This window comes from Mus musculus, chromosome 17, assembly GCF_000001635.26.
Source record: "Mus musculus strain C57BL/6J chromosome 17, GRCm38.p6 C57BL/6J".
NCBI classification, from domain to species: domain Eukaryota; kingdom Metazoa; phylum Chordata; class Mammalia; order Rodentia; family Muridae; genus Mus; species Mus musculus.
This window is the reverse complement of record NC_000083.6, coordinates 85,984,439-85,999,491: the sequence shown is the minus strand read 5'-3', so window position 1 is coordinate 85,999,491 and position 15,053 is coordinate 85,984,439. Positions and strand designations below refer to the sequence as shown.

At 44.1% G+C, this 15,053-nt stretch overlaps 1 protein-coding gene across 4 annotated transcripts in view; it reads left to right on the top strand.

Annotated features, from left to right (window-relative positions):
- Srbd1 (S1 RNA binding domain 1) overlaps positions 1–14,827 on the top strand; it is a 160,552-nt gene extending 145,725 nt beyond the window's left edge. For 2 of the 4 annotated variants that reach the window (XM_011246728.1, XM_011246731.3), the window contains 3 exons: positions 1,945–1,986; positions 10,983–11,167; positions 14,009–14,827. In XM_011246728.1, coding sequence (XP_011245030.1) covers positions 1,945–1,986; positions 10,983–11,167; positions 14,009–14,298 — 517 coding nt within the window. In that variant the 3' untranslated portion in view covers positions 14,299–14,827. The remainder of the gene's footprint in view (positions 1–1,944; positions 1,987–10,982; positions 11,168–14,008) is intronic. The other 2 variants (XR_385394.3, NM_030133.3) reach the window with 1 other exon arrangement.
- The last annotated feature ends 226 nt before the right edge of the window (positions 14,828–15,053 follow it).

Sequence of the window (15,053 nt, the reverse complement as noted above, 5' to 3'; positions counted from 1 at the left end):
AAATAGTATTGATATTGAAGACGTGGTAGACACTGGAACAGACGTAACAAAAATCTCTCCAAACTCTTGTCATCAAGATTGACCTCTTCAATATAATTTCTAGGGCTTTTTTATCCCAGATAAAACAAAGTGTAGCATGGCTTAAGTGTATAGCGTCAGAAAGTCACAGAGGAAATAGAAGGCCATATGTGGCTAATATAGCCATGCATTAATGGGGAAGAGATCTATTGCAACAACTAGAATCATGAATTTGCATTCCTCCATTATCGGGGACAAAGTGTAAAATGAGAGATGTTCCTGGTGACAGTATCAAAAACTGTTATCAAGAGCAGTCATGGACTGCCCAAGGTGCCCATAAGCAGGACTCAGCAGAGGCTGACTCTCCAGCTTTCTATGGAGGAAACACTGCTGGCAGAACACCAATGGCCCTACCACTATGGTAGTTATCTAACAAGCCTTTTTGGGTAGAACAATGGCCATGACAAAAGAAAAATTGCAGTTACTAGAACAGCTTGTCCAAGAGCAACTCGAGGCTTAACACATAGAAAAGCCCACCAGCCCTTGGAATTCTCCAATATTTGCTATTTTTTTTTTTTTAAATCTGGCAAAGGAGGATGTTAACAGATCTGAGAGCAATCAATAAGATCATTCAGCCAATTGGCTCTTTACAGTCTGGAATCCCATGGTCTGTCACAGTGATTGGTTTAGAAGATTGCTTTTTCCCAATCCTTTTGTATGAGAACAATAGAGAAAGGTTTGCTTTCTCAGTGCCTGCTTATACTAATAGTAGTCCATTAAAGGGTATCATTGAATAGTGCTTCCACAAGGAATGTTAAATAGTCCTACCTTATGTCAATAGTTTGTATAGTAGCCATTACAAATAATATGTAAACAGTTCCTTCAGTCCATAATTTACCATTATATGTATGATGTATTACTGACCAATTCAGATGACGATTCCTTAGGAAAAAATGTTTGAAGAGAATTTTGGCTTTGTTGGTGATTACAAATTACTCCTGAAAACAATACAAAGTGAAAATTCTATTAATTATATAGGATATAAGATAGGACTGCAAAAGATCTAGCCACAAAAGGTACAAATGAGAGACCAGTTAAAAACTTTTGTTTTGTTTTGTTTTGTTTTGTTTTTTGAGACTGGGTTTCTCTGTGTAGCCCTGGCTGTCCTGGAACTCACTCTGTAGACCAGGCTGGCCTCAAACTCAGAAATCCGCCTGCCTCTGCCTCCCAAGTGCTGGGATTAAAGGCGTGCGCTACCACTGCCCATGTACTCTTTAAGCTTTCACCTTTCTTATTCTAATCTTCTCTCCCCTGCTTTCTACAATAAAGTTCTAAAACCATAAAAAAAAAAAAAGAACTCTTAATGGTTTTCAAAAATTATTGGGGATATTAATTGGCTAAGGCCCACAATTTGATTAACTACTCAAAGTCTAAGTAATTTATTTTAAACCTTTCTAGGGTGATAAGTGCTTAACTAGTCCAAGAAAATTATAAGCTGAGGCTGAGAAAGAATTGACTCTGCTAGAAAAGAAACAACAAGATGCACATGTAGGTTGTTTGGACCCAAAGATGACATGTATTTTAGTTATTTTGCCTTCTACTCATCCTCCCACAGGAATTCTTATGCAGAAAGATTATATCTTAGATGGATAATTTTAGCATACAGAGTAAAAAATCAAAGATCTATGTAGAAAAAGTTTCTGAATTGATTCTGAAAGGAAAAAATGGTGCTTCATCAATTAGCAGGAGTAGACCCAACAGAAATTGCAGTACCTTTCACTAATGCTGACATTTCCTCATGTGCAGAAAATGAACATTGGCAAAGAACTTGTAGTGATTGGGGGGGAGGGGTGATTGACAACCAATGCCCCCAAAACAAGTGACTTCAATTTATAAAAAGAACTAATTGAATTCTCTCTCATATAGTAAAAGAGACACTAATTTCTGGAGCCTCTACATTCTATACTGGTGCGTATAAATCAGGAAAGGTGGGTTATAAAGGGGGGGGGGGTGTAAAGAGGTGCAGAACCCTTTTGTTTCAATTCAGAAATTAGAGCTGTGTGCCATTCTTACAGTAGCATTGGATTTTTCTGAATATCTAATGCCATTTGCCACCATTACTTGGGGCTACCAGAAGGAACTGGACTTAATATTTAGTGAAGCTCTTAGCTGGGTTTGAGCCTGTGAAAAGGCTACTGTTGTCTACTGTTAGGAATAGAGTGTACGGGTCAGGGGAAGAAGCAGGGAGATTAGTCAGACTGACTGCAGCAGCCCAGTCAAGAATGATGCTGACACTCAGCAACAGCAACGCTGCTGAGCCAGGTGCACGTGTTAGATATTCAGAAAAATCTGAGAGTGTTTTACACTCCCGATTTGATAGGCTTCTTGAGAATGTAGGTCACCTCTATACGTGCTTTGGTTCTACACACCCTACCACAGTGCCAAGTGATAAATAAAATCATCACCAACCAAATTCATATGCTAAATACTGAAACCAGTAAAAACAATAGTTGGGGCTGAAGAGATGGCCCCATAAGCCCTGTACACATCAAGACACACACTCATACACATAGATAGAAAGCAAATAAAAAAATATTGAACTGATCTTAGAGATCATGTTGCATAAAAATAAAGAAAAGTAGGATTAGACTTAAATTTTGGCATTAAATGCCTTATATTGGTGTGACTGTGATTTCTCTACTTTATCTTACATATTCACAATAGACTTGGATGGCCAAAAAAGGCACTGTAATAGGAGTTAAAGTTGGGGTCCTCTACAATTGTTCTTAAGCCCATCGCATAAATAATGCATCTGAAAAGTTGTCATCAGATTTGTTAGGCTGGTAGCAGTTAAAAGTTAGTTATTGCAGGCTGTAAGCTGCAGTTGGCCAGAGACTATGAGACTCTGGCTTACAGCTGTATCTATAGCACCCAACAAATACTGAACCTGCCATTGAAAGGAATACATGACAGACGTGAGAATGAAGAGAAGGATGTAGAACACCTAGGAAAGCATGTGGAATGAACTGACAGCGCAGGCAGCAGGCAGCTTAGCTTTGCTTCCAGCACTCTGCTGTAGTCTAAACTGGCTGAGATCCGTGTGCAAGCATGTCTCTGTGAACAAACCGGGCCTTTCTTTCCTGGCATGCTTGCCTCACCTAAGTCCATCCTTGAGAATCCCAAGGATTCAAGGACCACAGAGCATCCTGTGTCCAGTGACCTCTCAGACATTACAGAGTAGACCAGCAAAAGGCCATAGGCATTTCTTCCTGCACTTATTGTTATGGAGAAATCCTTCCATATCTACATGTGAGTGGTTGTGTTGTGTGTGATACTGTAGCCATAAATAAAATTGCAGGTAGATTTTGAATAGAAGTGGGCCCAACAAGAGTATGTCGAGTTCCCAGCCCTTCCATGCCTACTTTCTCTTTGTTCTACCATTTTGGTTGGTCTAGCAGCAGGCCACTACCTTATTTCTCCTGCTTGAGTTAGGGGAGGAGGGAGCTCTGGGCTGCAGGCTCTGCCAAGCCCTCTGGATCACATGGGACCTGGCACTCAGCCACAGTCTGCTGTGTTAAGAATTCAATGCACTGCTGGTAGTCACTGCTGTGCTCTCAGTGCGAGCTGAAAAATGCCAGGAAACTTCATGTCAAAACTCACTCAGCACTTGTTTTGATAAAGTATATGCTATTTCCATTTGGACTGTTGGGCAGCATTTTTTAAGACTGGTTTCCAGAAATTGAGGCCTAGCAGGAGTAAGGTATGTAGTGTCATTATCGTGTGCCAGGTGAGCAGATTTCAAAGAGTAGTTCCTACCAGCTTAGTGCTGGATATTAGAGCTATGGGATTTACCTTGTTACTGCAGATCTTACAAACAACGCAGCAAAGTGGTTTTTGAGAACATCAGCAACTGAATTTAAAATTCGGTCTAGGACAAGAGTAATCATATAAGCTTGACATGCTGCTTCCTCAAGTGGGGAGGAACTTTTGTTAAAAAACAAATGTTGACTTGATTTATTGAGAAGTTGTATTGGAGTTTTTAAGACCTAAAGTAGAACAAATCCACTTGATGCACACAGTGGGTGGAAGACCCTGACTGGCTCCCCTGGGCCAGCAGTAGGACAGCTGGAGAAATTCTTTGGAGGTCCTGCCTTATATGAAGGCGAATGGCAAGCCTCCAGTACTGACTGGGAGAGGCTCTGTGCTGCCAGGACCTCTCTTTCAGTAGAAGCTTCATGACCTTACACTAGGTTGTGCCCAGCTAGGAACGGAGCTTCTAACTGAAAAGCAGCTGTAGTGCAGGGAGTTTACGTTACTTTTTGTGAAAAAAGCAAGCAGGTGGTAAAGTGGTGGTGGGGGCGGGGGGGGGGGGGTGTCACAGTTTGGGTATCCAGAACCAAGTAAATGCTGGATGTGCATAAAGGGCAACCTGTGATCCCAGCCTTGGAAAAATGGAAGCAGTGGGTCCCCAGAGAAAGCAGGCTGGGAAGATTGGTCAATAATAAATAATCTAAAATTTCTCATTGTAGTTTCCAGGAAATTGTACTTAGCATGTCAAAAGTGAAAGAGAATTTGCCTGCTCAAGAACTGGATGGTCAGGCCCTGACACACCGAGAAACACCATACACACTGTTCCAATATGGAGAGCCCTGGAAAGTTGAAGGGCCTTCAGACTGCCTGGCTGTTGGACCTGGAGATGGTTTTGAATTTCCTGACCTTAGTTTTCTTGTCTGTTAAATGACTTAAATATTAGCAGTGATCTGATGGACCTGGGAAGTTAATGCATGGCTTGTACTCAGCTCTGGAGATACAGCAATGACTGTAAAGATCACTTATTGTTACTGTCATCAAGAAGGTGCCGTCAGCTAAGCTGTAGACAGAAAAGCATGGGAAGTCACAATAGCTTCTTTGAGGTGGTGGTGGCAGTAGGGTGCTTTTCTTCTCTGTGATCTGGATATAATTTGCACAGTTACCACTGTTAATTCATATTAATACCAGTTCCTGGGACTGAGGAGAAGGCCAGTTTATCTGCATTCTGCCATAGAACTACTTTTCTGCCTGCTCCTCCCAGTGGAAGAGAACAAAGAGGGAGCTGCCTGCCAGCCATGGAATTGTGTGGCTTTAGCATCTTCTGTCACACAAGCATTCAGGTGTCCTTCTTGTCCACTCTTGCTCAGTCTTGAGCCCAACATTCAGGGAGGTATTGATTCCATCTCCCGTTAACTGTCTTTCCTGCTCCCAGTCCAGCTGTGGGTTTGAGTCTCTGTCCTCTGATTCTGTGCCATCCATCACAAGTGAGCTACTACAACCTTCTTCCCCATGTTAACGGAGTGTCCCTAGCCCATTCAGCGGGCAGCCAAAAATGGTGGATGTTGATGGTGAAATGGTGGGTGTTAGTAAGCCCCTACTAGTTTTTGGAAAGGAACATTATTGACAGTTGGCCTTGTGGTATGAAATCTGTCTCTGAGGAGTTTTTCCCTGTCACTTGGGTTGGTTCGGAGTAGCACAAGAGTGGCTTGCTTCAGCCTTTTTTTCTGTCAGCCGCCTGTGTGCTTCTGAATGCTATTGCTTTATTTACCCTCCTCTTTCAAATAGTCACAGGCACTAATCCACATTATAGCTTTACAGGCAGTAAATTAAATTATATTAATTCTAAACACAGTGTTTTTGAACTATATAGAGGCTGCAGCCTTTGAAACCACTAACTTAATTTTGTCCAACCCTTACTCAGTAACTCAAAAAGAGCCAAAGTTTCTTTCTTTCAAATTTGGTTTAAAAAATAATAATAAATTGCTCCCAGACAGTAGTTCTGGGTGCCAAATTTTATCTGCAGTCTCAATCTTGTGTCTACACTGAAGCTCCTCTAAAGTCAGAGGCAAGGCATGGGTGATATGTGAGGGGTTGTAACTCTTACTTTAGTCCAACTGTGTGACTTACCCACTGGTCACTTCCTCCCTCAGGGGTTGAGTCTCTTGTGTGCAAAGCTACATCTATAAGAAGGTTCTTGGGAGACTGAAATGCACGATTTATGGAGCACATTGAAGGTGTGTGTGCATCTGAACATTAACCCTACCTCTGAGAGGCCAGGCGGAACTCAAACAGTCCCAGCTGGCCTGGTCTCCATCCAGTCACATGGTTTTCAAATAAAGCTAAGATGCTCTTCCAATGTAATTTGAATTGATCTCAGCATTTTGTCACATTCTTTTGATTTTAGCAAGTCTTCATCATTTGACGTAGGGCATGTGTATTTGAGAACACCTAAGCTCACTAGAAAGGAGGTGATCAAGTGGAATGCTTTCATCCTGCCCTGCCCCCACCATTGTGCTCTCTTGGATGTGGGAGAGTGAGGCCATTTCTTTAAAACTGTGAGAAAATGGACCTCCTTATGGCACCAGTAAATTTGTGAGGCCGTTCCTAAGACAAGAGGAGTCTAGACATTTTCACTTCAATGGCAACATTGCAGTATGGGTGTGTGTGTGATTGTGCACACGCATGCATATGTTGCTTTTCAATTAGAATTAAACTCTGATACGTATACAGTATGAGACTCACAACAAGATCTTCCGGAATAAGTTACCATTTTTTATTGCTGCACCAGTCTTCCAAGCTTTGGTTAAATTGTGTGAGCGCCATCTTCAACAGTCTCTAACCGTATGATCTCCCTAATGCTTCACCATTTGGAAGGCATGTAAAGACATTTAACTGGCACTTGTTTTTAGGTAAAGTTAATTCCCTATACTGCAATCCTAAGGAATGTCAAGATTTTCTGAAACAGCTGCCTGAGGCCAGGGTCTACTGCAGTTACTATGACAGGTGGCAGGTCTCTGCTTTTGAGTGTTGTCTGACCAGTCCTTAGATAGAAGGAAGCGTGTGCTAAGTCTGCCGAAGATGAAAGCAGATGGCAGCTTGGTGCTCAAAAGGAGCCTGTAGTCCTCCATCGTGGCAGCTTTCTCTTGGTTCTCGGTGACTCTCTGCTACTCACTAATGCAGGAGACTTCTGAAAACATTCCAGGCGGTGCCACAAAAGGACTCTAAAGATACCCCAGCTGGCCCACATAGTTCATACCATTTAAAACTGGACTCTGAGGGCCGAATGGAAGAGCCTCAGAGAAAGCCCCATTGTATTTTCAGGATATTTACTTGTGCTATGTCTTTAAAGTCTAGTCAGCTGTATATTCTTCTGGAACATTCTCCTTCTTTCTGTTGGTGATTCAGTGCTAAGAAAAGCCACTTAAATAGCGTTTTCCTGAGCATTCTGTTAACGTCTGCAGGGCCTTCTTTAAGTGCATTTTACCTGCATTTATACTTGTTTGTGGGCTTCATACCAGCCCAGATTTTTAAGATTCTGGCCCAGCTCTGTGTCTTGGTTTACCCAGGAGAAATTTGAAAAGTGTTTAATAATGATGACAGTGCTGTTCCCATGACTGTGACCTGATGTGATCCCAAGACAGCTGAGATTGTCACGTAGTTACCTGGTCTACCAGGCCAGACTGAACTCCTTGTGTGCAGCACACTTGTATGTACCAGCTGAGGCAGAGGGCCAAGGGGGCTGTCTTTTACCACAGGGACTTCAAGTTCTTTCTCTCTTTTTCTCTATGATAGATTTGAAACTATATACTTTCTGGAGATTTTAGACTAAGTACCAAACTATTGCTGGACTTGGAATCATTTCAGTGCCCCCCATTTCACACACAACTCCATTTAAAAACCAAATCTCCCTAAATCATTGAATTTCTCCATATATTAACAGTTGTGACCTGCCCTCTTTGTTTCCTTTCATTTCCAAAATAGCTGTGCTCTTGTATTTAATTTTTTACTTGTTGACGAAATCTCTATAGAATGAACGGATAGAGTGTGACAGCTATGGCAGTCTCTGAGGACAGTGGTCTTTGCGGTGGTAACATGGCTCTCTCCATGGGCTATACACCATTTGTGCTCTTTGTAAAGTGATGGTGTTATATCACCTAGGTTCTGAGCTCTGCAGGGTGTCATGTTGCTCTATGAAACAAACCCCTCAGCTTCTAAATCCCTGTGCTGGAAATGATTACATAAATCTGAATGGCCATTTCCAGGGTCTTACGAATCTGGAGAATTCCTTACTCTTTGGGGGAAGAGTTTTACAAAGACTTTTTCTTTGTGGAGAAGGACCTGGCCTTTGTAGCAAGCTTCTGTTGAAACCGTCCGCAGTGTCAGCTTGGGTAGCTTTGCATTGAAAAGTAAGCATGATGTGTGCTACTCTGTGCTCTAACTCCGTGCAGATGTGTGCTAAGAGAACATGATGTGCTCATTTGTTGCATTTATGCTACTTTCTTACTTTAAGTAAGATGGATGAAATTACATATTAAATAAAAACAGCAGCTCCAACAGCAGCCCTTAGCAAATGGAAAAGACCTTCCAGAGACAGTAGAGATGGCTTTAATAACTCATTGACTCGAGAGAACTGTCTATTTAAAAGCTTGTGCATAATAACTTCTTTGTGGGATTTTCTTGGTGCTAACTGTCTAATATTCAGAAGTGATCTGCCATTAAATTGTGTTGGCACAGTATTGCCCAACACATCGGTCTTCTGTCTTGGCCAAATATAACAGTAATTTTCTATATGCACTCAGTGACATAGTACATGATACGAAACTCCATGGAGCAGCGGTAGTGCATGGCCTGGGCAGCCTGATAGTCCTGCATTTTAAAGTTCCTGTTAGAAGTGAGTGAAACCTACAGCTAGCCCAGCATGCTGTGTGTTTGTCATTATGTGTTTATTCTGGGCTGCAAGCTCCTTACATGTGCACTTTCCCGTGGCACTTTGGAGCTAGGAAGTTCTTTGTGTTGGGCACACTTCTCACTGCCAGAGAGAACTTTAGACTGTAGAGGAGACGTTCCCTGTGCTACTGCCAAAGCCAGGTCTGATGAGTGGCTCCAGCATGAAGCATCTCGTCCCATCCTGGGCTGCCGAGTATGTCTGAGACCCACCCCAGGGCTGGCTCTGCTTCTTCCCAGTTTCTCCCCCTTCTGTTGGCTTTTTCTGTGACCTGGTTAACTTTAAGAAAGTTTTCAAAATGCAAAAACTACTTTGTTCCAAAATAGGGTTGTTTAAAAATAGGGTTGATCAATAGAAAGCATTAGCTGGAGGCCAACATGGCACTTCCTTATTGATCTCAGCAGCTGCTGCCCACAGGCAGGCTTCTGTGAGGGTGAAAGGATATATGAACTGCACTCCCAGGACAAACAGAAAGCAGACTTCCTTTTTATATGGAAGAGATTCTGCAGTACACAGCTATCCACTGGACGGAGTACAGGGGCCCCAGTGAAGGAGCTAAAGAAAGGACCCAAGGAGTTGAAGGGGTTTACAGCTCCATAGGAGGAACAACAATATGCACCAACCAGTACCCTCAGAGCTTTCAGGGACTAAACCACCAAGCAAAGAATACACATGGTAGACTCATGGCTCACAGCAGCAGAGGATGGCCTAGTCGGTCATCAATGAGAGGAGAGGCCCTTGGTCCAATGAAGGCTCTCTCTATGCCCAGTGTAGGGGAAATCCAGGGCCAGGAAGTGGGAGTGGATGGGTTGGTGAGCAGGGGGAAGGGAGGGGAGGGGGAGGGGGGCTTTGGAAGGAGACCAGGAAAGGGGATAACATTTCAAATGTAAATAAAGAAAATATCTAATAAAATAAAAAATGGAAAAACAAAAAGAAAAAAAGTGTAAAGTGGAAAAAAAATATGACTCTGGAAATGTAGAAGGCTTGCACATTTGAATCCAAGAGATTCCCTAGTTAAATGTGAGGTGAAAGGCCTTTCTCACCAGGCTTGAGGTTATCAGCCCTGGATGTCACTGAAGAGGGCTGCTCTGCCTGAGCATGGTGCCCAGAAAGATTAGGAGTGGCCCGCAGTCCGTCCTGCACCGTGCAGTTCCTGCCACGGGGGCTGTAGGCAGAGACACACTCCAGCAGCCTCCTTTTCCCTTCCGGTATTGAGAGACATTCTCAGAGGAAAGACTGAGGGCATCAGGATCTGTTTGATTACTGTGTTGACATTTTTAAAGTGCCATTAATCATAGGAAATAGAACTTAATGATGTAGAAAAATACCCAGCCAGAGAATGTCAGGAAAGAGAGCCATGGCCCGGAACTCACATGAAACTGGAGCAAACTCGGTCTTACCCGTAACTTGTTGATTCGTGTTGTCATGGTTTTACCTCATTAACTGGGCAGTGTCTGTGCAAGCCAGGAAGGCAGCAGGCAGGGCGAAGGTGAGGTCCAAGGCAGCATCGCTGCTCAGTGGATGTAGTGGATGGAAGGACATTCAGCTTGCATTGCAGCTTTGGGGGTTTACTTGCATTCTTTTGGGGGGGCATCACTTTTTCTTTCACATCCCTCCCTTTTATACTGTTGTGTTGCTGTGGGGAGCGTGAGCACACCCACCCCTAACCGCCCTCTGTGATTTACTTTCCCGCTGAATACTCCGAGTGTTTTTTAGGTAATTTCACTTGTGTGTGGCTCGATGGCATTTGTGTCACCCTCCCAATCACAGGCCACAGGCGTAGCTATTCATGTACAATGGAAATTGAGCAGTGTCAAAAGCGAGGAGTGCTTGACACATGTCATGTTGGACTCTGGTATCATCAATGGATCATGTTTGTCTATTAATCTAAATTCAAATGTTTTCCTACTGAAAATTTCAGGAAACGTGAGATAATATAGACAGCCTTGTCTAGGAACTACACATGTGACACTGAACTGTCATGACCAGCACACTGTAAAGTGTTCCTTGCCACACTTGGAAAATAGCACAAGAGCCTAAACCCCCCTTCTCCCCTTGCCCACATGCCTTTAGCTAAATCTTAACACAGCACAGAGTATACTGTAGACTCTCAACTGACTGATGTGCAAGTGTCCTGGGATGAGAGAATGTGAAGGTGACCAGAAGGTAAGATCACTGATAAATTGTTGGGCTTTTCTTCCCACTGAAGGTTTTTATCGTTCATTGGGGGGACAATGTGTGAGATTGGAAAGCCTGAAATGCAGCAGAAAATAAACGTGTCTCTCGGGAAAGAAGGCATAGAGGAAACTGCTGAAAGGTTACAGACAACTGTGCACACACTGCAGGTCATCATAGATGGACTGAGCCAGCCCAAAACCTTTGACATCCGAACAGGTGAGTTGTCGCCCTTGTCTCCAGGAAGTTCCCATCGCCATCTTAGGTCCTCTCGACAGGAGAGGGCCACAGGAGAAGGCTGAGAGTCAGCATCCGTCGTCCACAGGAGAGGGCCAAGGGTCAGCGTTCATCCTCCGCACTCACTTAGATTCCTGTCTGGAGCCAAAGCTACAAGTATGGCTTCGGCCTCCTGGTCCATGTTGCTGTGCTGCTGCACCAAGCTGGACACCTCTCATGTGCTGTGCTTCTGTGTGCATGGAGGCATGCTCTCCCTGAGTCTCCTGTAAACGTCTTTGTGTCTGAAGAGCCAGGAGGGAAAGCTTTCCATTCACACCAAAAAGTGAATCTTCTTCCTAAATTACAGCCGTCCAGGTTTCTGGATTCCATTTCACTGAGCACATTGAACAAATAAGATGATATCTCTGTGCTGATTGTCTTTCTAATTTCGAGTGTTCTCAGCTTTCTGTGCAGGGAGAGGGTAAAGGAAGTGTAATAGCCGTGGTTGTTGAGAGCAATGACCCATTGAGACAGAATTGCAGCTGGAGAAAACAAAACACTGAGTAAGACCAGTGCCAAAAGTGGGCATCAAAGCCTGCCTGTTCTCATAGAAAGTTGCTGCTCCTAAATACGGGACTGTGGAGAAGCCTGCTTTTCCCCTTGTGGACTCCAGGGCTGTCTCTTGCAGGGACACTAAGACCAGTGTGTCTCATGAGGGGTGGGATTGGTAATATGCCTATACACTCACTGGATGGTTGACAGGGGCACTTGAGCTATAGGTAGCCTCGACTCTATTTTCCTGTCCATCTTTATTTTTCTATCAAGGTGTCGATTGCTAAATATCTCAGTTACATGAGGGACTCAAAGCAAAGGCAAGCACTCAGTTAGCCCAGCTAGACAGAGCCCCTCCTTGAGGAGCCTCTAGTTGAGCAGCATGCGGATGGGCCTGGGCTCTCCAGAGGGCATTCCAAACAGGCCTCTCCAAGCACACTGTCAACACATTTCCAGGGGAGAGGCAGATGACTTTGGAGGTGGGGGGCAGGGTAGACAGTATTTTGGGTATTTCCATGTTACAGTATTTGTATTACATCTCTTTTCTCCTTTTCTCAAAAGTGTTTCCTGTCTTATGCCTTATTCCTCCCTTTCACTCATCTGGCTTCTGCTCTTTGCTGACATCGTTCCTGTTGTTTAAGCCCTCCTTGCTGGTTAGTTTCCTTAATTCAGAGCACACTGGTGCCGTGGCGTGACTGCTCCCATGGCCCTTGATGTGTAAGTGTACATGGTTCATGGAGGCTTTCTGCTTTCTCCGTGCTCCCAGCTGTCTTGGGGAACCTGCTGAGTGGTTCCTGACTGGTTTTCATGCCAAGCTAAACTGAGCAGCTGATGAGAACCCCATGGGGATTGGCAGCCACTGGATTCTACAAGGCAAGGAGGCGAGAGATTTCTAAGCATGAAACTGCCTTACTGGCCTGGGGACCAGCCTACCTCTGCCCTGGGCCTTAGTTTCACTTCATGTTGTCATGGTCTCAACCTTGTGTGGTTCAAATTACCAGAAGTTCCTGCTTTGGAATTTAGCATCAGGTGAAATCCCAGCGTCCACTCCCAGGTTGGTGTGTTTAATGAGGACAGTGAGGTGTAGGGTTTATGGATTTTTGTCTTGTTTTGCAGAAGTGGAAGGAGCACAGTTTCTAAAAAAGATCGTGGACTTAAGGTGGTTTGACTGGGGAGGGAAAGGAAGAGGTGACCAGTTGTTAATACAAATGTAAAAGATAGCTCCACAAGTAATCAGGGTAAAGCCAACAGCTGTGGGGGAAAAGGAACTGGGTCAGAGGGTTGGAGTGGGGGCAGGGGGATGTCTAAGTAAAGGAGATCCAGCTAGAATGTGTTGTTTGTTATCAGAATCAACACTCAGTGATCCTAGGGAAGGGAGCTGAGCTGGAGGGGTAAATGCAGGCTGTGGGGACTCACAAGCCCCATTTAAACTTCTTGTCTCACTATCTCACACCTGTGTTGTTCTATGTTATCTGGAGCCATAGTGGCACGTAGCCTGCTTTGTGTTCATGTTTTAGGGGCTACTGTCAGTGAATAGAGATATGTAGACTGGGATGGGCCAAGAAAGGGCTGAAAAGAGCCTAAGACGGGGACCTAGGGTCTTCGCCATTGTGTATCTGGCATACAGCAGAGCACCAGCCTGAGGTAATGATAGTAATCGGTCAATCAACTGAACTGGAGGAAGAGGGAGGCTAGCTCTGGCAGACTGGTTGGTGTGCATTCTGAGCCATAGGTAATTGGGAACCTATACCTTCTGGTTGAATAAATGTGTTTGAAATAGAATTGATTCCTGAATACTTACTAAAGTGAAGAGAGAACATTTGACTTGGCTCACATTTATTCAAAAGCTAGTGGAACGTTGACCACCTTGAAACAATTTAAGAATCCAGGCACTGAAAGCCAACTCCCCCTCTTGTGTCTCCAGGGCTCCCCCGTTCTGAGCATTTGTGATTTAGTCTGGTGTAGTCATTGAGCAAAGCTAGACTCTGACTGTCCTTTACAGGGAGGACAGCAAGCCAGCTGTCCAGATCCTCCCAGGCAGTGTTTACAGCCCCACTAGTGAGGCTGAGCTTAGAGAAAAGGAAAGGTTTGGGAAACTTTTCTTGAATTTTCTGTGTTTCTCCCAGAATGTATTTTTTTCTCAAGACAGGCCTGTGTCCTTCGCTTCTTTATCTCTTCCCTCAAAGAGCTTTATTGATCTGAGCATCCATATCAATCAATACAGAGTGAACGTCTGCCCTCTAGGCACAGTGGCTTCTTGACTACACTAGTGTTTCTCTTCTCTCCTCACAGATTTTGATAAGCCTGACTTCAAGAGAAGCATAGTGTGTCTGGAAGACCTGCAGGTTGGGACAGTTCTTACAGGCAAAGTGGAGAATGCTACTCTGTTTGGGGTCTTTGTGGATATAGGAGTGGGGAAGGCGGGGCTGATTCCTATCCGGTTCATAACAGAAGCCAAGCTGTCCAAAACAAAGAGGAGAAGAAGCCTGGGCCTGGGCCCCGGAGAGAAAGTGGAGGTGAAAGTCCTCAATGTCGACATTCCCCGATCTCGGATTTCGCTCGACCTCCTCCGGGTGTTGTGAGTGCCCCACCGAAGGCCAAACACCAATGTGTTCCCTCACTTCTACAGCCTGACAAGGACGAGCCAGAGCTCATGGAACCTAGAGAGCGGGGGGGGGGGGGCTCCTGGGTAGAAGTGTTCATCACACTATCCTGACTCCCACGGAAAGCAACAGGAGACCTCGCATGGTGTCCTACAGCAGCAGTTTCTGTCTTTGTAATTCCTTGTTGACCACATACAGCAGGCAGCTTCACGTCCTCCCGCTAACATCTGCTGCCTTAGACCTGGGTGGGATGTCTTGCTTATTTGAAATGTGTAGTGTTGATTGACACATTAAGACTAGCAGTCTTTAATCCTGCCACTTTATTGAGGTGTTATTAGCACTTTTGTTCATAATTCATAATTTTGTAATAATCTTTATTTTCCCTTAGCAAACCAAGTAAAAATAAACTAGTAAAAGATTATCATGTTTTATGACCATCAACGGAATCATTTTAATGTGTTCCTCAGAACGTATGTATTGACTTCTACAATAAATGACTGGCTGGTGACTTTGGTGTGCTGTTCATTGAGTGAATGCTAGAAGCCACACTGGATTAAAGATGTGATTTGTGGAACTGTGCCTTGGGGAAGAGGGGAGATTGTGGACATTTCCAGAATGACTTTAATTAACGTAGACGTAATTTATCACAGAGGCCACATTCTTTCTTAGCCATCATCTAAGAAGATAGCGACCCTGACTCTATTCTTGTTTGGTGGGAAAGGTAAGAGTTGCGT